Source organism: Crocodylus siamensis, chromosome 2 (assembly GCF_052110815.1).
Source record: "Crocodylus siamensis isolate JL-2025a chromosome 2, ASM5211081v1, whole genome shotgun sequence".
Taxonomy (NCBI): domain Eukaryota; kingdom Metazoa; phylum Chordata; order Crocodylia; family Crocodylidae; genus Crocodylus; species Crocodylus siamensis.
The window spans coordinates 58,907,207-58,933,969 of NC_143396.1; the positions used below are offsets into that span (position 1 = coordinate 58,907,207).

The window sequence follows — 26,763 nt, forward strand, 5'->3', positions numbered from 1 at the left end:
ATAGGAATCCCCAAATTTAAATTATTTATTAATTTATAATTAAGATTACTTCTATGATTGCTGTAAACTTTACAAAGAAGACAGAAAATTGTTACAGTTATGGAACTTGGAACCATTAACAAGTGTGACATTGACTACTAAATAGTGACATGCAATAGCTTATTGTTTGTTCACAAAGCAAGACCTACCTTAACAACCATCTTTTTTCTCATACCACCCCCAAATCAGATATACACTTTGTTTTTTGGAAGGTGGAATGGAAAAAAAATATTTTTTTCCCCAGAGTCATGGCTGACTATGTGACATAGAGTAAGTCCTCCTGGAAAGAAGACTTCAAATTACAAGTCTGCATGCAGCAGTTCACTTGTCCTAAGCCAACTCAGTTGTTGCTGCAGGGACAAGGTACAGTGCTCAATAGCTACTGCAAATTATTTAGTAGTTGTGAGAGAATTAACAGAGGACTCCACTTCTTCTGGTTCCTGGGACAAGAAAGAAACAGCAGTCATCTTGGCAGCCACCAAACCACAGTGTCTCCATGCTGCTATTCCGCTCTGTTTCTGTTCTAGTGAAGAAAAATCAGCTTTCCCACTGAAGACATGCAGTCCAAATTTGGAGGGTTGATTTTCTGGGGAAAGGTGAATGTGGTATGCAAGGAGATATGGTAAACCTTTTTCTCTATCTTTTACCATTTCTGGGATTCATTCATAAATATAAAAGAAAAATGGAGCAAACTAGATGTTTGGAGGCATACAGAAAAATGTGCTATTAATATGGTATGTTATACTTGTTTTAAAAGCTTTAAGACTTCAGTAAGTGAAAGTGCAATGGGGGGGATTCTTTCATATTATGCATCCATAATAGTATTCAATGTCCAATCTCTTTTGGGTTTGCAAACAAAGGTGATACTTCTAAAGTCAATATCCTGGTTGTTGATAAATAATAAGGGACTTGTACAAATCATTACAAAAAACAATGTAAAAGTTAACATGGCAGGTACAATCAGTGCACCTAGAGATAGGGTTAGATAAATAATTCTTTAGAAATTGAATCTCAGGGAACTGTGAAACTTCTATCAGATGTTTTGGGATTTACTTTAATAGCATCTTACCCCTTCCACAGAGTTTGTGTCAAAGCTTGTGGATGACATTACTTTTTCTGCTTCTCCTTCCCATTTTAGTGATGATAATACTATGTTTCAAGACATTACAGAACAGAAAAAAGATCTTTATTTAAAGTAAGTTATAGTGATCCATATTTAAATCAGTAATTGGCAACATCCAATAAGATAAAGAAGGTGATGCAGGTTTCTTCAGTTAGCTGATGTAACTAGCAATTTAAGGAGACAGAAGATATGAGCTAATATAATCTTCACTCTGTTCCAATTTGCACTTTTTTGTCACTCCTCAGTGTTTAAGATACATATTTATACCTCAACTTCTGAATGTGCTTCACTGTTATTCATACGAGAGAACAACAGTTTTCAAACCAGAAACCTTTCTGGAGTTGTGACTGGTGCTGCTTCTTTTCTGTAGAGCTATAACGTGGAACAACAGAATTGCCTGAACATTGCAGAAATCAAGGATCCAACTGGGTGGGATTTATGCAACCTTAAAGTATCACGAGGAAGTGACTGCTTCAATGAATCCAGTCCACTCAGAGGCTCAGGAAGCAAAATGCACCATAGTTTTATTTAAAGTAAGTTGAATAAGACCAGTTCCATAGTCACTTCTTCGCTATATTGAGCAGGCAAAAGGACATTTGGGTTTGATTAAAGTTTCAAGCCTCCTTCAATATTAAAGCCAAATTTTAACAATAAAATGTAAACTTTCTACAGTTTGGGGAATTTTTAGTTCAAATCTGAATTTACAATCAATACTTTGGGTTCTTCTTGAACTGAAAGGCTGAAATCAAAATGGTCTATTAATTAAGGAATGATATGTAGCAGCCACCCACCAGAAGCTTGATACTTTCTTCCTTGTTAGAGTCATTTTTAACACATCATATTCTGGTCATTTGGTTAACAAATGGTTCCAGATGGTACCTTCAGCTCCCCTTAAATTTCTATGGAAAGTGCTAGTGCTTCAATCATTCAGCAGCTTCAGCATAGCGCACCATATACCCTGTGTGCATTCATCTGTCTGCATCTCTTTGAATTTATAGAATGAATATTGCATGACATTTATAAAGTACAATAATTACTCATAGGGACTCTGATGGCAACAAACAGTTAATAAACCACTATGAAAGCCAAATCCATTATAGAAAGCTTCCAAAAATAATGACATCAACTAGTTCACTTCCTTTTGAAAAATACTTAAAGTATGCCAGGAACCTTGGCATGAAATGTCAGCCTTCAGCCACTATCAGCATCACAAACTGTTTTTATAGTAATGAGAACACATAAATGTCAGTGAAATGGTGAAATGCAAAATATGCCTATTCGCATTTGGCAGACAGCCATGCAAATTAAGGCAGCATTTTTATGGCTGTTCTTTTGAATGACAGGCAGGAGGGACTGCTCACCTGACCTTTTTTTTTGTTTTTTTGAAAATAGTAACGTAAATACTATTTTTGTAGTATTTTAAAATAATGCTGTGAGTAGGGGGGATATTTTGATATCAGTGGTACAAGAAATATTATTTGAACTGTTTGCTATCTTGTATTAAGTTGCCACAAGAGCAGTTAATAATGTAGGACTGTGAATTTTGAAACAAATATGAAATGACTGACTATCATGAAAAAGAGGAAGGACTATTTTAACTCATTCTGTGTATTTATATTGCCAGCTAGAGGACATATAACATAACCTGCAAAATATTTTACATGAAATGTTTCCTGTGACTGAGAGGGTGTTTGGATAGTAGGATATTAATTCACATTTCTCTTGACTTACTGTAAAACAAGGCAAATGAGCCAGCTAACCCAGTGTTTCATACAGAGGTCTGAGCCACTGAGACTATGTGAGAACACACCTGAAATTACATCGCTAAAAAAACCAGGCCAGCCAGCAGATATTATACAAAAAACTGAGGACTGTGCATTTAAGAAGCCATCAGTGTTAAAACTGAAGCCTGTTTTGTGGGACAAAGAATTTAGACCTCTGGCTCAGGACCAGCCGAGTTTCATAACAAGATTTTCTGAATCCAGGACGGGTCTACAAAAGCCAGTGGAGTCTTTTTTGTTTTTTCAATTACAGCTCCAATTAGGACAGAATTAAAAGACCTCCTGCTAGTGTACCAGGCAATTGGCTTCTTATACATTTTGTTTACTGACAGAAGAACCTGTTGCTACTTAATTTTAAAATTTTGCCTGCTGTGAGCTCTCACATACAAGCTTGACCCATCTTGTCATCACTCAATCACTTCATATTCTTTAGCTCATCTCACCCTGGGGCAGAATGGGGTAAGGATCTCCTACCGCTTGACATTGCCAAAGAGAGACTCAGTGTTGAAACCTCCTGTAGTTAAGGTCCCTTTTATCATCTCTGTATTTTGCCTACTCATGAATCAAAGGCAACCAGGAAAATTAACACTGAAAGATGTTCTGTGCTTCATTACTGTGTATTAACAAGAAGTTTAAAACAGATACAGGAACATTTTTGACCTGTATCTGCTACAGAAACATTGTTTCATTAATAAAACTCTGCTTGAGGAACAATCAAACACTTTATGTTGGCCAGAATTTCAAAATAAGCTGAATAATACCATGCTTTTCACCCACTTCTTGCTCACTAATATATGGTATTGTTCCAATTGCCAGTCACAAAATCATAGAAAAGTAGGGACATCAGGAGGTCATCTTGTCCTCTGGGCAGGATCGTCCTTGTCATGAAATTTCAGGAATAAACCCTTGCACAACTACTAGGCATAATGCCCCAAACATCATAAGCACCCTTTACAGTTAAAGTAGAGGGGATGAGGGCACTGGCAATATCCTACCACTGCAAGAAAGGGAAGAGGACCATACTCCCTATGAAGAGGAGGGAAAAACCCCTTACAGTTAATACCAATCTGACCAAGGGGTAAAATTCCTTCCTGATCACCAGTGTGGTGATTGATCTTGACCCTGACCAGAGGAGTGAGAGAGCCTCTCTCTTACTAATAAAACACCTTTCTGAATGCTCCTTCAGTTTAAATACTACAAGGAAGACACTAAAGTATATGAAAAATTGATGAGCTGGTGAATATTTGAAATTTCAGCGGGTAAGTTTGGAGACAAATATCTATTTCGGTCTACATTAAACCCTTTCTTCTGCTTTGTTTATAGGATAGCACAAAGCCACCTCATTTTAAGAAGAACTTTGCACATTTAATGAGTAATGCATGCTGTTTCTTTCAGAAGCAGGTTACTGGGCATGCCCAAACCTGCATTAATGTGCCACAATTAGGGCACATTCAATATGGCACCTGTAACAACAGGTACTAACTTAATGTGCTGTAATAGGCTGTACAATACTGTACAACAGTGCTGACACACGTCTTTCAGGTGATGTTAATATGCAGTATACCAATTCTACTATGCATTAGTGCATTAGCACAGCTTTTGCTGTGACATGCTAATGTGCAGTAGAATTAGTCTACTGCATTGTTATTGTCTTGTGTAGACGCACCCACTGTTTCCCTCTTGCCATGCTGCAGAGCCAGACCCAAGGTTCTCTTTGTTCCCTACCTATGTGTGAGGGGGCAAAATGGGAACACACAAGGGAATTTAGGTACTAATCCTAACTTTTAGACACTGCCTCCAGATACAGAATCTATGCTCCTAAATTAAGCACCAATGGCAGTTTTATATATGCTCCAGAGGTCAGGTAGTGGGGTAGAACTTTAATTAGAGAGGCTCCAAGAGCCGCTCTAATTAAAGTGGTATAGGGTCTCATGTAGCAGTGTCCCTGCATTTCAAAGTGGCAGCAAGGGCACTTGAACTAAAGCTTGTTCAATGAGCTTTAATTCAAGTGCCCCCACCACCATTTTGGAATATGGGGGCATTGATAAATGAGATGCAGGAGGCTGCTGGAGCGGGCTGTAGTCATGCTTGTGTAGAGGCGCCCCTAATTTCCCATACAATAAAGCTGTGTTTATGTTGAACTCCACAGTGTTAATATGTGTTAGGTGTTGTCTGCATATACATAGCAGATTAAGCTCATCCAGGGAACTAAGGCAAGGGACACCTAATTCTTGGATCCCAATAGGCCTTAGGAATGAGAGAAGTGCCATTCTGGATACACCTAGAAACAGAACCTTAGGCAGTCAGAGAACTTTACTGGAAAAAAAATTATGCACCTATGGATTTGCAGGTGCCTAGAGGATTAGGCAAAACTTTGGTTAATCAAATATTTGGACTTATGCACACAGATTCTGCCTAAATCTAGGGTCTTCTAGTCCAAGCTCCTGCAAAGATGCAGGATTTGCCATCCCTAAACTATTTTAGAGATGTGCCCATCTAGTTTCTTCTTAAGATCATTTCACAGCTTCCCTAGGCAGCTTGTTCCATTTTCCTATTATTCTTTGATGCCTGTGCTTAGCCCTGTCACATACAGGCACCAAAATATGAGAAGAATGTGGAAGGAATACTGTATTTTCTCACTAACAGTGCACCCCAGAATAAGACATGCATCTTGTTTTTGAAAGGAAGAAAGAAGAACAAAAAGATCTTTCATTATAGTAAGTAACTGAGTAGCAGCAGCTGGGGAGCCAAGTCTGCTCACTGGTCTGCTCCCTATGCATCATGTACAGACTATACTTTCTCTTTTGCCCAGCAAAAGTGGGAGAAAATTCTATTACTGTAGTTCCTTGCATAAAATATGCATTTTAATTTCCATCAGCTGGCATGTTTTATGTACCTTTTCTTGAGTATGTTAGGTCTATAGGCCTCAAGATAATTCATTTTAAACCTTTTCCCACAGATGGAAATGTCAGCATGGTCTATAGAATCAAGCAAATAAAACCTCTGTTAAGGCTCTCGTCATCTAAGTCTTTACTTATGTGTGTAGTCTTTAGACAAACTGAATCAAGAACCTATATGATTAGGTCCACGTAATATTCTGGCCAGCAGAAAAGATGATTATCCACCTATAGCATTCTACCACAGAGATTTGGCATTTTAAGGTCTTACTGCACTTTTTACTATAAACACAATAATTTTTGTCATGCTTGAATTATTAGTTAACAAAAGGAATAATGTTTTCAAATTACATCTTGACTAAGCTCTGAAACTAAAAATAGCTTAATTTAAAGTATTCTAGCTGAGGTATTATCTTTGATGTAAACTATTCTCCAAGTTGGAAAAAATATAAAATGGGCAAAATATTTAATTTTAAGCATTAACTGCACCTAAACATGATTAGAGATCTGTTAACTCCCAAAGCTTTGACAGCTTGATTCAGTTAAGAACCCAAATATTCAGCTGCTTATTCAAAACAACTTGAAAGTTTCTGAATTTCTGGAATCTACAAAATAGGAAGTCCTGTGCAAACAGGTTTTTAATAATATTTCCAGTATTTCTAAAGCAGAAACACTGAGCTAATAACTTCACTCTTTATTTCTATGTTTCTCTTTCCAGTTCAGGATGAAAGCAAATAATATATTGGGAAAAGGGATCAGTAATAAAGTATTATCATTAACTTTTCAAAATGTGAAAATAAGTTTTGGTTTAGCTTTCAGGGAAAATTTCAAGTCAATATTTATTCTATTTGAACTTGTTTATCCTTCTCCCTATACACTAATTTTTCCTAACATCACCCAAAGCAGAAGTGATGTGTAGGGGGTGCACGCGGGTACATATGCACCTTGTGAGCGTGGTGGCACACCGCCTGCAAAAAGGTGCTGCTCACACTGTTAGTGGCACTTGTAAGCATTTGCCAGTTATCACCCCATCACCGATACCTCCGGCGGCATCTGTGGGTGGTCCATGATCATTGCTGGCCACTGCTGACACTGCCAGTGGTGCCTGCAGGTAGTCACCCCCCCCCCCCCCCCCCCCACAGCTGACAGTGCCAACAGCATCTGTGGGAGCTCCCAGCTTATCGCCGCTGGGCTCCTGCTGCCACTAGTGCAGGTGTGCCCCTGCAGCCACTGTGGGCACGCGCTGTTCATGACCCAAAGATATAACAGTGTATTTCTGCTTATGTATTACAGCTTTAATTTGAGTCTGTTTGTAGAAATATGGACTAAAGAAGTTTTATTAGTCAGTTTAATTGGAAACTGAACTTTAAAGGCCCTTTTTTTTTCCTTTAACACTTTATGTGTAGACCTGTATGCAGTTTTATGCCAAGTGGCGTAACATTTCTCTTGATCGTCTTTTCTGGAATATTCGCATATGTCACTCAGTGCTCCGTCTCTCATGTGTTATGAGGAACGCAGCTCACATTAGTGGGGCATCAGTAGCAGGTATTGAAGAATCTGGGACACTCGCATTTTCAAACATAAGCCTAAGCTAAAAGGCCTAATTGTAGCCCCTGGCAGCTCAAGCAACAGGTAGTGCTCTGGACTGATGCCCATACAGCACAGGATGTATTTTTACATGTACTTTGGGAGATAGCACCGGGTGCTTTAATGAGTGAGCTGTTCTAATTAAAAGTGTCCATGTGTCATGAGTATTTGTGTCCCCGCATGTCCCCATGCTGAAAAAATGTCAGTGGGGTGCTTTGAACTAAAGCTCATTGAACATGTTTTATTCCAAAGGGCCCCTCTGGAATTTTTTCAGCATGGGGACAGATACATATGACACAGAAGGCTGCCGGAGCATGTCAATTTCTGTGTTCAAGTAGACTCAATTAGTCAAGTCTGCTCTGACGTACTGGATTTCCATTGAAGCAGGTTCTCTGCACATCTGTAGGAGCCTGGGGGTCTGGGGCACAGGTTGCATGAGGCATCCTGCTGGATCAGCCCTGCATGCTGACTCCAGGGCCATTCTGGATCGGACCCCAGACCATCTGTACATGCTGCGGCCAGTGCACAGCCCCAGTCTATTGGGGTGCCATAAAGAGATCCATCCTACATATGGTCAGATCGCCATAATTTACTGGTATGGGATCTATCCCATTCTGCTTCTGTCCCAAAAGCACAACCATCATATCTTTCTATACAATTCCATGTTACCATCAATTCCTGATTTTTTAAATCAAACTTTATATTATGCAGCAGTAAACAAGTTATTTGTACACAGGCTGGGAGCAAGGCGGGCATATTTCTGGGGACAATACCTACTCTGTATGTGTACTGGGTGCCCATATTTAGAGGATTTCTTAATGGCTTTTAGAGTGATCTGATAGCTTTACATAGTAAGTACTGATAGTGAACAAAAGTCATATTGTGGTTTCTTATTAGATCATTTGAAATGAGTTAGCAGTCTCTAAAATACTATAAGGAATAGGTATCATTTTACCAGGTATCAGTTTCTTCCCTGAAATATAATATAAACAATCTTAATATGGCCTGTTTAGAAAGCAAAAAGAAAAAAATAGGGCCTTTTATTTATTTGGAAAATTATGGGCTTATTAAATACTGAACAGAATTTTGGGAATTACTGTGAACTTCATCAAAGAAAATGGCTGGTGAATACCCGAGAAACAGCTTGCTTGAGGGCACATTTTGCTTCATGAATTTTGTGTGTATGTACACACACATGCACACACAGGCATGCACACATATTTTACTGTTCCCCCTTGTTTACCCCCTTGTTTACCCAGCACAAGAAAAGAAACAGCCTCACTCAGGAGTGCTAAAGAACTGTCATAAATAAACAGAGAAAAATCAAATGCCAAGTAGTGTCTAAGCATTCACATCAACACTGCAAAATCATCTCAAACCTATAATTAATACTAGTCAAGAAAGAATCAGAAGAATCAGGAAAAAGGATGGAACTAACCTTTATGAATTCTACTTTTCACTACATATCTAGAAATCATTTGGTGTATTATGCATTCTAGTATTTATTACATCATTTCATAATATGCAAGCATATCTTCTAATACATACCACCTAATCAAATCAGAAGAGTTATGACATTCAAAGAACCTAAATACCAGACTGATACCAAATTTGTCTCTTACTATGCTAATGGCACTTAATTGTTTTTTTCCAAAATAACACAGGGCAAAACTCCAATTAAAGACCCCAGAAGACCACTAGTCTCTGTTATTCTAATGTACAGACAGTACTAATCCAGGTACTGTGTAAAATCCTGCTTGCTTAGCTAAGATGAACAGCTTTATATGCTTCCCTGTTTGTTAATCAAGACTTCAGATAAATCATAAAGCCTTTTAAAAGTAGAGAATTGACACCCGGCATACAATGGATGAATGGAGTTTCACTTGATGCTTTGGAGAACATCTTCAAGCATCTGCATTAGTATCACATAGGATATATGATTCTTGCACAGAGAGAAACAAATCCAGTTCAGGAAACAGAGTGATATTTAGAGATTTGTCAGGTCTATAATCTTGTACATTGCAAAGAAAGCCTAGCTAAAGCTTGCCTTTTACCACTAGGATAAGTAGGCCAGCATTCTAGGAAACAAATACAAGAAGAGAAAACAAGTGAATGTTTACTCACCTGCCTTCTCCTTTTCTGAAATAACTGGCATAGCCTGAAAAAAAAAGAATTGATGCATTTATGAGCAGATACAAGACTAAATGCAAGGATATAATTGATTACTTTGTGACACTATTTCAGGGGTTTGAACAGAACTGATGCTTCCTTTCGGTAGGCACTGTACAATAACACAGAAATTAGTTATCTCTTCTCCAGTGGCCTTATAATCTACTGTGACATAAATGAATGCTTTAAAAAAAAGGAAAAGGGGAGGATGATGATGATACTGATAATAAGATGCCTTTATCTTATGTAGACCTAAATACCAATGCAATACATGAACTGTAAAATTAAAATGTCACAGACATCCAGTAGGAAATGGCTGACTAATTCTGAAAGACAGGAATAGCGCAAACTACAGTTGAAAAATTGAGGGCAAAAGCCCAAATTCTTTTCACTCAATAAGAATTCTGGCACTGATTTTATTGGAAGGTGGTTCAGACCCAAAAAGACACCTCTCTAACTGTTGGTTTCTTATTTCTTTAAACTCGTTTTCTGTGAAAATAATTATTTATTTTTATTCATTCAGTTTATATACTGCCCTTCCTAACATGGTTTCAGGGTGGCTTACAATAAGAAAAAGAGAATAATTCAAAAGCAAGATGTGTTCAAATAAGCAGTTCCTGACAATGTACACCCCAGAGTGCTGAGGGAATGGCAGAGGTCATTGTGGGACCCCGGCACAGCTTTACAAGCACTCGTGGTGCTCTGGCGAGGTGCCAGAGGACTGGAAAATGGCAAATGTGGTCCCCATTTTCAAAAAAGCATGAAAGAGGACCCAGGAAACTATAGGTCCATTAGTTTTACCTTGGTCCTGGGGAGCTCTTTGAGAAAATTATCCAGGAGCACATCTGCGAGTGACCAGCAGGGGAGATTATAGTTAGAGGCAATCAACATGGGTTCATTAGAGGCAGGTCCTGTCAGACCAACCTGGTTGCCGTCTATGACCAGGTCACAAAAGCCCTGGATGCAGGTGTTGGGGTAGACATAGTCTTTCTGGACTTTAGGAAGGCCTTCAACATTTTTTTTCACCCCATCCTCATTAAAAAATTAGGCAACTGAGGTGTTGATGCCTACATAGTCAGATGGGTTGCAAATTGGCTGGAGGGCTGAACCCAGAGAGTGGTGGTGGATGGGTCATTTTCAACCTGGAGGGGTGTGGGCAGTGGGGTTCCCCAGGGCTCGGTCCTTGGGCCCTCACTGTTCAATATCTTCATCGGTGACTTGGATGAGGGGGTGAAAAGCACCTTGTTCAAGTTCACAGATGACAGTAAGATGTGGGGAGAAGTGAGCATGCTAGAAGACAGGGACAGGGGGTTGGACTTGATGATCTGCTCAGATACCTTCCGATCCTACCAACTATGAAACTATGACTGTAAAGTAGCACCTCCTGATGTCTAGCTTGAACCTACAGTCAGTCAGCTTCTGACCGTTATTCCTTGTAACTCCTGGTAGTGCTTGGGGGAACAAGGACTCTCCTATTGCCTGCTGGTCCCCCTTGGCAAGTTTGTAGGTGGCCACCAGATCTCCTCTCAGCCCCCTTTTGTGTAGGCTGAACAGGTTCGGGTCCTGTAGTCTCTCCTTATAGGGCCTATTCTGCTGCCCCCGATGATGTAAGTGGCCCTCCTCTGGACCCTCTCTATGCCATCCACATCCCACCTGAAGTGCAGCACCCAGAACTGGATGCAGTACCCCAACTCCAGCCTGACCAATATCACATAGAGGGGGAGGATCACCTCCTTGGACTGGCTCATTGTGCATCTATGGATGTATGACAAAGTGTGGTTAGCCTTCTTGACTGCCTCCTCACATTGGCGGCCCATGTTCATCTTGGAATCAGTAGCAACTCCAAGATCCTTTTCTGCCTCTGTGCTGACTAGAAGGGAGTTCCCCAGCCTGTAGGTATGCTGCTGGTTTTTCCTCACCAGGGGCAATACCTTGCACTTGTCTGTATCGAAACCCATCCTAATCTCATTCGTCCACCTCTGTAACATGTCCAGATCTAGTTGTAGCCTGTCCATCTCTTCTAGCATGCTCACTTCTCCCCACATCTTACTGTCATCTGTGAACTTGAACAAGGTGCTTTTCACCCCCTCATCCAAGTCACCGATGAAGATATTGAACAGTGGGGGCCCAAGGACTGAGCCCTGGGGAACCCCACTGCCCACACCCCTCTAGGTTGAAAATGACCCATCCACCACCACTCTCTGGGTTCAGCCCTCCAGCAAATTTGTAACCCCTCTGACTGCATAGGTATCAACACCTCAGTTGCCTAATTTTTTAATGAGGATGGGGTGAAAAAAAATGTTGAAGGCCTTCCTAAAGTCCAGAAAGACTATGTCTACCCCGACACCTGCATCCAGGGCTTTTGTGACCTGGTCATAGAAGGAACCAGGCTGGTCTGACAGGAGCTGCCTCTAATGAACCCATGTTGATTGCCTCTAACCATAATCTCCCCTGCTGGTCACTCGCAGATGTGCTCCTGGATAATTTTCTCAAAGAGCTCCCCAGGACCAAGGTAAAACTAATGGACCTATAGTTTCCTGGGTCCTCTTTCATGCTTTTTTGAAAATGGGGACCACATTTGCCATTTTCCAGTCCTCTGGCACCACACCAGAGCACCACGAGTACATGTAAAGCTGTGCCAGGGGTCCCACAATGACCTCTGCCAGTTCCTTCAGCACTCTGGGGTAGAGATCGTTGGGACCTGCTGATTTGAACACATCTTGCTTTTGAATTCTTTTTTCTTATTGTAAGTCACCCTGAAACCATGTTAGGAAGGGCGGTATATAAACTGAATGAATAAAAATAAATAATATTTTTACAGAAAATGAGTGACTAGGAGTTGGAACCAGTCAGGGTGGCTAGGAGTTGGAACCAACTTCTTAGGGAAGTAGTTCTCACCCCTACCTTGGGGATCTTCAGAAGACGGCTAGACAATCACCTATCTGGGGTCATTTGTCCTCAGTATTCTTTCCTGCCCATGGCAGGAGGTTGGACTTGATTACCTGCTTAGGTCTCTTCTGACCCTATCAACTATGAAACTATGAAAAGAGTGACAGAACAAAACAACTTTAAATTGTACTGGCATATCAAGATAAAACAGAGACTCCCTAAACAACACCTTATCCTACTTTGTTTGCCTGCTTCAACAAGGGAGCTAATGCAGACACTTGAGCACTGGAGTTATGTACTTCTGGTGAGCCGCCCAATCAGAAAGAGGGTTTTGCATCACCTGCAGCTTCTAGATGGGTTTCTAGGGCAGCCCTATGTAGAGCAAATTGTAATAGTTTGGCCTGAAAGTTACAAAGGCATGGATGATGGTGGCCAGATCAGTGTGAAGGAAAGAGTTACAGCCATCTTACCAGACAGAGTCGGTGAAAGGTGTCCCTAGGCTGTCACCTGAAGATCCAAGTGGAGCAGAGGATCCAGGAGCACCCTAAGTCTTTGGTAGACTGGTCCCGAGAAGGCCCCCTACAATAGTAACAGGGGGGCCTTCTTGGGACCAGTCTACCAGTGGTCCACCCACCTGTTTCTGGGCCAACCGCCCAGCTTCTCTCTTGCCATGCCTTGTTGTTATCTAATTAGGATGTTAATTAGGTGGAAGGCTGCCCATTTTTTTGCCCCAATGCCAGAGGGTGCTATCTGTGGCTCCGTTCCTCCCCTACACCGGAGCCCAAGCTCTGCAGGTGGCATCCACAGTTGTTAATGTCACTGGCCCCACTCTGGGCCCCCTGAATCCTTTGGTCTGGACCTCAACTGGATCCCTTCACTCAAGCAGCCTACTCTGCCTTCATTCTGGGCAACTTAGCTCCCTGAGATGTTCCCCTTATGGGTGTGGTCCTCCTTGGACCTTTGGCTACACAGGCCCTGGCCTCACCTCCAGGCCAGTCAGAACCCCAGGCCTTCCCTCATAGTGGGCCCCTGGCCCTTTGACCCTTCTGGTCCTGGCCCCAGCATTGACCAGTCAAGGGATTTCAAATCAGGCTTCTGAGTCTATAGCTCCACTCTCTCTCCTGGATCTGCCTTCTGGACCCTAATAGAGGGTAACCCACCCAGTTGTGGGAGCTAGGTTATTAAGGTGCCTTGAATCACCTTTCACTGGGGTGGTAACTGGCCTGGCATTTCCTGGAGGCTCCCACACCACTGGGAGCCCCACCAGGCCACCCACTCCTGGCAGGGGGCAGTTTTAGGTCATTCCCAGGACCAGGAGCCTCTAAACCATCCTCTACAGATCCTGCCTTTACATCCAGGGTGTTGCACACAGCCTTGCAGCCAGGCGCTGTTTCTGCCTGGCCTGCCAGCAGTGAACTTGTCTCTTTATATAGGCGGCCAGAGCTCTAAAATGGCCGCCGCAATCAAGCACCTGCTGGCTACTTGGCTGGGCCCTTTAAGTGGTAGGCACAACCAATGCCCTGCCACAGCTATGAACTGTGTAATAAGGGGAGGCAAAATCCCATTAATAATAGGTGTTCTAGGTTATATGGTCTGCCCACCACTGTCACTTCTGCCTTGTCTGGATTCAGTTTCAGTTGGTTCATCTGCATCCAGTCCCTAACTGCAGCCAGGAACTTGGAAAGGACAGAGGCCTGCAGGGCTAGGGTCAAAAGAGAAGTAGAGCTGGGGATCATCAGCATACTCATTCAAATCTCTGCACAATCTTTCCCAGTGGCCTCATATACATATTAAACAGGAGGGGCAACAGGATAGATCCCTGGGGGACTCCACTGGAAAGGTCCTAAGGGAATGATGAACACTTACCCATCATCACACTCTGAGATCTCCCTGATAGAAAAGAGTAGAGTCAATTTAGAGCTGTCTGCAAATACCCACCAGGTAAAGTAAATGCTTTAACATAATCTCATGGTCAATTGTATCAAAGGTCACAACAATTAAGTAAGATCTATGGGGCACAGTTTTCCTGTCGATCTCCAGGTGAAAATCATTGACCAATGCTATGAGAGCAGTGTCTGTATTATATACAAGATGAAAGTCAGACTGACAAGGGTCGAGGAGCTGATGGCATATTGATGTGCCTGGAGTTGTTAAACAAGTACCCATTCAATGACCTTCTCCAAATAGGGGAGGTTGAAGACAGAGTAATAAATGGATGGGGAATCAGAATTAAGTGATGACTTGAAAAGGGTCTGGATAATTGAAAACTTAAGAGTATTTGGTACTCTGCTGTCCCAAAGGGAGACGCTGATATAACCCCCCCAAAGTAATGGCCCCAGTCTCCCCCAGCTAGCTTTTCCGAGCCAGGATGGGCACAGGCCCAGTTAATAGCTGGTCACCTTTATCCCTCCACTGAATGACAATTTGCAGATGCAATGCCATGAATCAAAGCCTCTTTGCTGCTGCTACTGCTATGCCTTAGTCCAGGTGTTCTCAAACTTTGTGATACTGTGACCTCGAGTGCTGGATGGCAGTAGCAGGGAATTGAGAGCTCACACGTGGCAGCAGCCACTGCCATCCACCACTCCATGCCACTTCTGCACATACTGCCTGGGAAGTTTGAGGCCCCCTCCGGGAGGTTGCAACTCACAATTTGAGAACCCCTGCCTCAGTCCTTTAAGAATGATGCATGTCACAGCTGACCAGCTTCCACACTGATCAAGAGCCACTTGTATTTCTACTGTCTTACCCTCCCATTTAAACTGCCTCAATTCCCCTATGTACTAGGTGGACCTATGCTGCTGCAGCGATGTAAAGTGATGCCTGTGGGTCACTGTGTCTACAGCTAAGGTCAGTGAGATGTTTCAAATATCAGCTAATACTTTAACTGATGAGCCATCAAGCTTTGTAGGAAGAAAGTTCTGGAATCCCACTGTCTCCATGACTAGAAATGGACATTACACATAAACTGGTTTAAGTGATCAGAAACTGGTTTAAACCTGTAACAGAACAGACATTCAATGTATATAAACCAGTTTTAAACTGGCTGAAACCAATTTGAGATAAACCTGGTTGAATGTAGGATCAGACTCAACTGATTTGGCTCAAACCGGTTTATGTAATGTCTGTCCCAGACCCCTTCCTGGTTTAAGATAAATCAGAGCCCCCAGCATCCTGGCATGCTCTCTGGGCTGGGTGGGGTTCTCTGCTCCAGAGAGCTGGGCTGGCTCCTCCCCTCTGCTCCCTGCCTGGAGCTCCAGCAGAGATTTTGCAAACACAACAGAGTCTGCTTGGCTTCTCCTGCCCCCCCCGCCTCACCTCGCTATTCAAGCAGAAGTCCTTCTTTCCTCTCTCCCACAGCACAGACTGTAGTCAGCATGTGGTATGCTAGCTAATGGTTAGAGGTGTCCATGGCAGGACAAAGGCAGACAGGACAGTGTCTTAGGGCTTTTTGCAGCTAATCAACAGGCAGCTGGTAACTCCTTCCTTGAAATATTCCTTTCCTTGGAAAAAGTTGTTTAAGAAGAGCTGGAACTAATGAGAGAAGCTTTGTTTTCTGATGGGGTGCTAAATGCTGATAACAGAATTGATAAATGCTTTGTTATCAAGTGGGGGGAGCCCCTCCTTAATCAGAGCATCCTGTTGAGGTCTGGCCATGCCCCACTCAGCTGAGCACTGTTGAAGGGAAGAGAGGGCTGCTCTAGCACCCTCCTGGTTTTTAGCTTGAGCCACTGTAGGCACGTGCCTGCATTTTTTCAGTCCATAGATGATGTCTGTGCAGTTACAAACTGATTCAGTCTAGACAGATTAAACTAACCTGCAAAGATTGAATCAATCCAGGCTCAGGCTTTTTGAATGTCTGTCCCTCACCCATGTGCCTCTGAGGAGGGATCAGCCTAGCTGATCCTTCACCCAACAGAGGCAACACAGGACAGAGATTTGCACCTTCAAGAGGTGTTGATGCAAATGCAGAGTTTCACTGAAAAAAAGAATTAACTAGTAATTTGGGGAGGGGTTTAACATGCCACAATTGATCTTCATTTAATCACTTGATTTTGCTTTCCTTAAAATCAAGAGAATCTCAGAACAGTATCATGTATTTTGTTATGCCTCAGCTTTTTTTGACAAATGTATACATAATATTTAAGACCATCTCAAATATTGCAACAGAAAGATGGATTATGTCTTCAATTTAAAAATCATATTGGGTATGCAGAACTGCCAGTGTAGTTAAGAAGTCATTTCCACATCACTCTCACTCTTTTCTGTAAGTGGCAGAATATAACAGTCCCGATTCAGGAAAAATTCCTACGTCAGCCAGTTGTAAAGCCTTCTGACCCTATAACTGAAGTTGACATATTTTTCTAAAATCTCAGTAGTGGTGTTAAATATCTATTTTTTAAAAAAGTAAAAGGAAAATTGGGAAGACATGAAGTCTGGAATAGACTGCTTTGAAAAGCTCAACTTTGAACTTATTTTTGGTTGCTTGTTATTTTTTGATGAGATTTCTTGGCTTGTCTTTTTCTATAGGAAAGTATATATGCTAAAAATTATTACATACAATATACAGTAACTGCCATATGATAATAATCCATCTTAAATGGCTTCAACTATACTCTGGGCACAGCAACATGTGTGCTTTACTGCAGAGCTGACTAATTAGCTGTGCAGTAAAGCATCACTGTCTACACACTCAGTGCTATTAGGCCTCAGTAAACTAATTAATTCTGCTGTAGGATAGTATTGCCTAACATAAGTAATATCCTATGACAGAGTTATTTAGTGCACCACAATGCACATATAGATGGTGACTGGGTGCTACAGTCTGCTAGCACTGAGCTTCTGTTCGTAAGAAAATTCAAAGCCAGCCAAAAAAGTTTACTGGGTTGTGGTTTTGTTAAAATAATTCATGCAGCTGGTAAAAGAGGACTTAATATCTTAACTACATCTGATGAAACAGCCCATTTTTTGCTCTTAATTCAATGCCACTTCAAAGAGGTGTTTCAGAAACATTTAAATCAAAAAAGAAATTGCATTTGTCAAGAAACTTTGCAGTACCAATTTCATTCTCAACAGAATAAAACCAAGACAAAACAAAATAAAATAGCACCTCCTCAGACCATTTATTTGTATTACAAGCTGTCTAAAAATAAGATTTATTGGGCACATCTACACGTGCACACTTACTGTACAGTAACTGAAATTACAGGTATGCATCTACATGTGCACACCTGTACTGCACAGTAAATATGCTGACTTATTGTGACTTGAGTGTAAATTTGACACCTGCATCATCATCATGCAGATATCAAATTTATGCCCGATTAGTTACTGCACAGTAATGCTCAAGTAGGCTTTCTGTTAAAGGACTACCTGCTCTGTGAAGCAGATCTTACTGTGCAGTAACACTATGTGTGTGGACTGACTTGGGACTACTTTTAGTCCCAAGTCAGTGCACAAACAGTATTAACAGGCTTTAACACTTGCACATGTAGATGCCAGCCTATTCCCATTTACTGCACAGTAACTTATTGCGCAGTAACTTTAAGCAGGCATAAATGCACATGTAGACATGTCCATGAAGTTTCTCCAGCTTTTGCTATAACAGATTCAACACAAAAGAGAAAACATTTACCCTCCATGCTCCTCTTCCCTAAGTCACTTACTGTCAGTTCTTATCCTCAGCAAGACTCGTATGCAGAGTATTGGGCTAGCATTGAATACCAACCCACTAGGGCTGTGAGAAGCTTTGGTAGCCAATTCGATTCAGAGGAGATTAGGCCCAATTTGGCAACCGAATCTCCAAATCTAAATCAAATTGGGAGACCCATAAAAGGCTCCAAAATGAATCAGAAGCCTCTGAATTGATTTGGAAAAGATTTGGCACCAATTCAGAGATTCATCCATGACCGAACAGGCAGCAGTCCTTGAGAATGCTGAACACAGCTGCCTCCAGCTGGTAAGTCTGATGTGGTGGGCGGGGGGGGAGGGGCATGTGGGATCAATGCCCCCACAGTGAAGGAGGGATTGGAGCTGGGTCTAGGACAAGCTCCCAAGTGGGGAGGTGCAGGACTCCGGGGGGAGGGTTCCCACCACTATGTGCCACCAGCCCAGGAAGGCATTGGAGCAGGCATGTGACCTCAGATCTGCGTGGGGTAGGCTGGGCCAGGATGCACTCTAGGAGGCTATCCCCATCTGCCTGCTGCCAGGCTGTGTTCTGCCAGGTAGGCGGAGCCAGGGCTGCACTCTGGGTGGCTATCCCCAGCTGCAGACCACAGAGCACAGTGGATTGGGGGCTATGGGGGGCCTGCAGTCACCCTAAAATTCCCCATAGCCCCTACTCCTGGCCCCACTCTTATCTGGGTGCACATGCCTGCCCCTATGCCCTGCCACTGTTTGCCCAGATGGGGTGAAGCTGTGGCTTGTCTGGGAGGCATGGGGAGGCTGGGTGAGCAGTGAGAGGGCACAGTCCCCAGTCCCAGAGCCTTCCACTGCCTGTCCAGAGCACAGCCTGGCTCAGCCCCTCTGCACGCAGATCCAGGGCCACATGCCCGCTCCCATGCTGTCCTGAACTGGTAGCATGCAGTGGCAGAAGCCCCTGTCCCTGAGTCTCATGCCCCCCCACCCCAGCTGGGCAGCTTGTCCCAGCCCCAACCCCAACCCCAACCCCTCCCTCGCTGTGGGGGTGTTGATCTGCCCCCTTCACACCCCTTCCGCAGCTGTGTCCAGTGTCCTCAAGGACTGATTTCTGTTTAGTCTATGGCCAAATCTCTGAATCAGTGCCAAATCTTTGGATCTGAATCGGCTGAATCAAATCGGGACAGTAACTCAAATCACCAAATCAAATCACTGTCCTTCTGAACCAGCTGAATCTGAATCAAATATTTGCTGCTTCGCACAGGCCTACTACCCATATAATCATAGCCATAAAGTCACAATGGAAAAAGATGACCTGTGATTTCAGCTATCCCTCTATCAGTATATAACTGTTCCCTACAACATCCTTTTATTCACAATTTTAATTTTTGGTACATTAGTAAGTAATTGAGAGACATTTTGGTTCAGTGGATAGGACTATAAGTTGGGTATCAGAAAGTCCAAGACCTATTCCCAGTTCTGCATGCTGCTGGTCCAGGAGAACTAACTTGTTCCATGATTTTGGACAAGTCACATCTCCTTTTTGTGCCCCTGTTGCCTCTCCTTTGATACATTCTTTACTTGAGATTTTGTCTTTCATTATATGACTGTCTCAACATATCTTAGTTCTGATCCAAGTTGGGGTATCCAGCCAATAATGTAATAACAATAATGACAACAACTACAAAACAGTAATTTTAAAACAGTTTACAAGGGGTTAATACTACAGATGTGAGGGATGAAACTGTACTATGTATTAAGTTAATGACAAAAGTTATTTGTTTTTGATAAGACTACTGTTTTATGTAACAAGTGTGATGGTTTTTAGTAGAAAATGTTATAGAAGGGAGTAAGTCATAGCCATAGCAATCTGTTGGACTATATAATGACATTTATTAAAAAGTTAGTCATTCATTACTTCTTTATAGTTACGCATTAAGTTACCCTTAACATGAAGTGTCACCAGTGTTTTTTCCACTTTTAAATGCTTTAGGTAAAGGGAGTTCCACCATTTATTTTTTACTGCTATTTATTTCTATGATAGCACATAGCAACCAATTCAATATTATGTCTTCATTGTTTAGGCATTGTACTGAGAAGTAATCGAGGGGACAAACTTTGCAATGCAAATTATAAACTCTCCATGGCAGATATTACTACTGTACTTAAATGTAATATATGTCATGTTCCTGAATACGTTCAAAGCATCTAGAGTATGCAGAAAGATATAGTAAGGTATTTTTATACATGTAAATAAATACATTTCAAGCAGGTAAATTCATAGTTTCATAGATGGTAGGGTTGGAAGGGACCTGAGCAGATCATCAAGTCCAACCCCCTGCCATGGGCAGGAAAGAATGCTGCGGTCAAACGACCCCGGCTAGGTGTCTATCTAGCCTCCTTTTGAAGACCCACAGGGTAGGAGTGAACACCACTTCCCTTGGAAGTTGGTTCCAGATCCCAGCTGCCCGACTATGAAGTGCTTCCTGATGTCCAGCCTGAACCTACTCTCAGTCATAGCTGTTATTCCTAGAAATTAAATGAAAACGTATGCTGAGGGACGGGTGGACATATTCCCTAGTAAACTTATTCCATGATTAAATATACCAGGAAGTAATTCTGATATTCAGAATTTTATTTTTCATAAGTCTTTCTGGATAGATAAGTTATTTTGCAGGCAAACTTACGGGTAAATATGATTTTATAGCCCATTAGCTCCTCCAAACTAACTCTCTATGTGAATATTTTTTCATGTGCACTATGAATGCCTTTAGGCAAAGTAGCTTACAGTTTCAAATTGGATTATTCCCTCATATTTAGCACACATTAAGAATGTCCACATGGGAATTATTGCAAAAAAGTAAATGCCCTGCTACTTCATAATATAGTTTATCTTATAGTAAGTTTCCTGCATAGACAAGCCCCTAACTTCAGTCTGATTATTCTAATTATAACTCCTTGTACCAGCCTAAACAATCCCTCACAATCCTTGATGTTTACATCCTTAAATTTGTTCATGTTTATTACTAGGGCTATATGAAGCTGCGGTCCCTAATTCACTTCAGTGGAGATTTGGCCTAATTCAGTGGCTGAATCTCCAAATCCAAATTAAATCAGAAGACCCTTTAATCCCTCCAAATTGAATTGGAACTTTCCAAATCAAATTGAATGACCCTAGGGAACAGAAATTTCCTAAGGCACTCAGAGGTGGAGCACCTTTATCTGATCTCTGATCAGATGAGGGTTAATTAGTTGCATGATGGGCCAGTTTTAAAGTGGTCTGCAGCCATGCACATTTGTCATGGCACAGCTGTAGAGCTCTTTCATGGGGCCAATCGTGCAAAAAATATAACTTCTGTCTATGGCTCTAGTGACTTGAAAAGATCTCTTTCTAGAGCTGACATAGCTTTGATACCCAGACCCTGATGGAGATCCAACTCTGCTGGCACAATTGTGCTAACAGAGCTATTGCGTTTCTTGGAACTGCTGTAACTCTGGCAAACAGAAAAACCTCTGCTAGTAGAGCTGCCTCTGCACCAGCAAGTCTACCTGTCATAGTAATGCCACCAAAATTAAAGTGGCATCAGCCCACACAGTGTAGATATAACTTGCATGAGGTATAATGACTTGCAACAGTTAAAATAAAATAAAACAATATATCACTTGCCTTTAAAGTTAAGTGATATATTAAACCAATGAAATACTAACTGTAGTTAAAGCCAGTAGTGTGCCCTTGTTGGTAAGTGTGTTGCCAGTAGGTCCAGGGAAATGATTATTTCCTTCTGTTCAGCACTGCTGAGGCCACATCTGGAGTACTGTGTTCAGTTTTGGGCCCCCCCACTACAGAAAGGATGTGGACAAATTGGAGAGAGTCCAGCAGAGGGAGAAAAAAATGGTGAAGGGGCTGGAGCACATGACTTATGAGGAAAGACTGAAGGAACTGGGCTTTTTTAGTCTAGAGAAGAGGAGACCGAGAGGGGACTTAATAGCAGCCTTCAACTACCTGAAAGCAGGGTTCAGAAGAGGATGGAGCTAGACTGTTTTCAGTGGTGGCAGATAACAGAACAAGGAGCAACGGTCTCAAGTTGCAGCAAGGGAAGTTTAGGTTAAATATTAGGAAGAAATTTCTCACTAGGAAGATAGTGAAACACTGCAACAAATTAACTAGGGAGGTGGTGGAAGCTCCATCCTCAGAGGTTTTCAAAACTTGACTAGACAAAGCTCTGGCTGAGATAACCTAGTTGAGGATGGTCCTGCTTTGAGCAGAGAGTTGGACAAGATGACTTCCTGAGGTCCCTTCCAGCCCTAACCTTGTATGATTCTATAAACTGACAGATTGTTTCCTGTCACCAAAGGCCAGATTTTCAAAGGCCCTGCTGTGCCTAATGATGAAAATAAGTGCCTACTATTTTTTGGAAGTTCTAGTATAAAGTCTATAACTAATTTTATCTCACCAATTGCTAAGCACTTCTGGAAATCCCATTAAAGTAATATCTTCATCCAGTGGCAAAGTGTAGGGGGTACACGGGGATGCACATGCACCCCGAGAGCACTGGTGCACCCCCTGTCAGGCCATGCTCCCTGCTTAGGTGACCAACGGGGGGGCAGGTGGCAGTGCTGGTGCCTTCCTGTGAGCCTGGGTAGTGTGAGTGCTGGATGTAGGCCGTGGATGCTTCTGAAAGCCCCACGACCACTTCTGGGAGTGCCGTGGCCACTTTTGGGAGCAGTGTGGCTGCTGACCGGTTGGTAAGTTTTGCCATGGGGGACCCCGCCTCCCCAGTCAGCATGATCAGCAATGCCCCCCCCAGTCACTGCTGACTGGTCACTGGGGGAGGCACATGCTCCCCCTGACTAAGGCGGCACTAGTCACCCATGTCTTCATCCTCAGGTAACTGAATACTTTTGACAATCTGCCCCATGTCCTTCACATTTTTAGCATTAGCAGACCTCAGTCTCTGCTATTTGATTTTGTTTGTAGATTGACAGAAGGGAACAAAGCTCCATTGCTTTACAACTTCCAATCAATTTCTCAACTTCGTATGAACTAGTGTAGATGAAGAAAATAATAAAACCAAATATAAGGAAAGCAAAAGCTTTTCTGCACAATGGAAATTGGGAATATGCACACATTTGCACTCACTAGTAAAGACTGAAAATAACATAGACACTTCATGCAGCACCTGTCATTATGACATATTGAATGTTATGCTACATCTCAAAAGCTAAATATGTTTCCCTCCATTATTTATATAATTAAATAAGCAGCCCCTTCTACCTAGTTAAAATTAAGATCATCATGTTGATTTTGATGTTGATCATTGATCAGCATGTTTTTGTTTATTTAGAGTAACAGATTATATCAAGTTTATGCCTTAAAATAGTTCACTATAATCTCACAGTAAACAGGTTTCTTTTAAAAAAAGAAACAAATTATTTAATTTAGATCAAGCATGTTTTTTTAGGATACATTTTGGTTCATATTTTTCTAAAGTCCTTTGTCTCCTTCTAAATTAATGACATATTATTTAATTGTAATGTCATTCTACTAGACAGAGATGCTTTGCTCTTTATTCTTGTTACGGAGGTAAAACAAACAGAAATTCTGTTATGGTGTTTCTTCACCTCTTAACATCAGAAGACAAAATCCCAAATGAGTATACTATTTCCCTAAAATGTAAAATAATGCATAAGTGAAGAACTCTGGATCCAGCAATTTCTCCGACACTTCTGCTAAGGTTTAGTTTTTTGTTAATACAGCTACATATTTTGCTTGCATGATACCCAGTGGGAAAATGTGACTTACTGTTACTTATAAGAAATGCTCTCATCTTAAGTACAGTTTTGAATTCATTGGTGACCTTCTTCAATGATTTCCATATGTTTTCAATGAACTGCATTCCCAGGAAGTGATTTAACATTTCTGGCAATGGAGCAATTAAATCGTATTTTCTGTTAGGCCAGATGGGTCTGCTGTAACTTCACATTATCCTTAACTCCTCACTCTTGATGGAACAAAGGAGTTCCTAATAACTTCCACATGATCTAGTCACACCTTTTTGTTTTTTAACTTCTTCTTTTAAACTTTGCTACCTCTGACTGTTTGGTTTCAGCAACTAGGTCCAAACAAAAAAAATCCCCAAATGCTTAAAATATCCACTGTAATTTTTTGTTAATAAGTTTTACTTTCTGCTACCACATACAAGCAAAAAGAAAATGGCAATTTTAGGTAGGCAACCAGCTAAAGAAGTGTAGATGGCATATAAAACCCCTCAGCTATAAAAAATACAGCTTAGATTTCATTCATTGGACAGGACGCTGTAACCCTTAGAAATGCTGATTTTGAAATGCCTTTGAATTGGAGTGACTGCATATGCACTGTATTGGATCTGGTTCTCCACAGCTTTGTCACACTTGACTGCAAGAGGGAGATAAAATGCTAGTATTTGGATTTGACTCCCTTTTGTACTTAATTTGCTTTTTCATTGAATAGGCATAAATGAGTATACAAAGTGCAAGATGGGAGGGATGTTGGAAGAACTGATATCTAGATATAGGTAATTTTTGCATGTATATGAGATATATGTCACATATATACTATATATATAAATATGTCCTATACATAATAGTATTTCTCTCTCTTTCTGATTTAACAGCTATACTGCAAAAATGAAAGAAAAAGATCTGGTTTGATATGAAACAAACCTTTTTTTTTAAAATGCTGGCAAATTAAAAAAATATTGTATTGAACAAAATATTATATTTGACCCAAAAGAAAATGTTTTGAGCCATTTAAATTTTTCCAAGGAAGTGAGGTAATTATCAAAATGGAACACTGCTTTGAATGGCAAAATTGAAAAGTTTTATTTTTAAAAACAGCAAAACAAAATTGTCTTCTAGACTGAAATAATTTGGCAAAATTTGTATACATTTGAATATGCTTCAGTTGACAAAAAACCTGCACGTTTGTAGTGAAAAATGTTGTGTCCAAATTGTTTGCCCAGATCTGTAAGAGAATGGAGATTCAGACCTATTTTTTCTCTGATTAATTTAAAACAAATTGTGGGGTTCAGAGCCAGTTAAATCCTAGGCTGAGCAAAGGTGAATCGAGGTTTTTAAGAGAAGTGACAGTTCAGCTGTAGTCCTGTGAATGTGTGTAGCAGTCTTTGTGGGAGTACTGTGTTGCCCTGAACACAGTCTGCCTTTGTTTTCATAGCAATAAGGTGGGGGTTTTTATTCATTTTTTTTTACATTTGATAGGTATTAGGCATAAAACACCAGTAAAGAAAGGTCACAGGCAATCTTTCCCCCAGTGTAACCAGCTGAAGTCAATACAGTACCTCCCAGATTAGGCTAACTTCAAAAAGAGAGGTATAAACCATGTGTGCCTTTATATTTTAAATTGAAATGGATTTCTCAGTGTAAAAAACACCTCCTTGGTCTGTGTTGTGCTTCTAACAGTATTAACAGGTTCCCTGGCATTCAGGAAGCCTCTACAGCTGCATTATTGTTGACTCCTGTGTAACTACAGACTGCTAGCCCTAAATTTGATATTAACTGGCCTAGATTCTAGTAAAGGTGATTACAGTACATCATTCCTGAAATAATAATCTAGCTACATCTTTTTTATTATCGTTATGGTCTCCAATAAATCAATAGCAATGATGCTACATTACCAAACTTTACAATCTTTCACAAGGTGGCTTGTCTGTCTGCTTATGCATACAGTTGTTGCCCTATTTGAATCTCTAACACTTTTTTCAGAATTATACTGCTTGGCTTTTTTTTTTTCAGCAAGGCAGCAAGTGTAATTATTTTCTCGTTTGCACTGCTGCCATCTAACTGTGATTGATATTTTACAGAGCCTTTTCATCTTATTTTGTCGGCTGTCCAGTATTTTCTCAAGTATGCATTTCAACAGACTTTGGAAAACTTCTGCCAGTGATTTGATACCTCTTGAAGTGCAAGCATTTCCCTAGGTTTTACACAGAATTTATTCTATTATTCTTCATCTTCGTTTACTAAATGTGGTAGTGAATGGAAAACTGCCCTATACCTTCATCTTTTAACAGAGCCCAAATCCTCCTTTTAGTTTAACAGTAAAAACTCTGCAGCCAAGTAAAAGAAAAAATACATATTTGCTTATGTGTGGTCATAGATCTGTATTTGTAAAGGCCTGTAAGAGGCCTACAGTCAAGAGAGATGTCAAAGCCTCCCATTTCCTTTTCACTGGAAGCACAGCAAGGCTTAGAGACCCATGAAACAGTAAAACGCTGTGTGGTGAATACTATCCTAGTGGGGCTTGATGGAAGGAGAAAGCCCAGTCATTATAATAGTCACAGATAGATTACTTTGCTGAACACAAATATTTCCAACTATTTTTGTCAGCACTAATTTGTAAATGAAACCTTTTATTTCTGTAATTATAAACACTGGGCCTCATTCTTATGTGAACAAATGCTTTTATCTTACATTACCATGAAAATACAAGGTACATCCCATTAAGGTCCATTTTTTCTACTACAGCAGTGCAAAAGTTCTTACTATAATGGGAATCAATCTGCACATATTATTCCCAAAGGCTGATGGGATTTAAAAAAATAAACCTTATTTTTTTCTAGGTAATGGTATATTGTATTACGAA

The 26,763-nt window shown here is 41.1% G+C and overlaps 1 protein-coding gene across 5 annotated transcripts in view; it reads right to left on the reverse strand.

Moving 5' to 3' along the window:
- DLC1 (DLC1 Rho GTPase activating protein) overlaps positions 1-26,763 on the reverse strand; it is a 409,890-nt gene that overhangs the window by 206,831 nt on the left and 176,296 nt on the right. For all 5 annotated transcript variants that reach the window (XM_090035987.1, XM_090035988.1, XM_090035989.1 and 2 more), the window contains one exon: positions 9,552-9,585. In XM_090035987.1, coding sequence (XP_089892113.1) covers positions 9,552-9,585 — 34 coding nt within the window. The remainder of the gene's footprint in view (positions 1-9,551; positions 9,586-26,763) is intronic.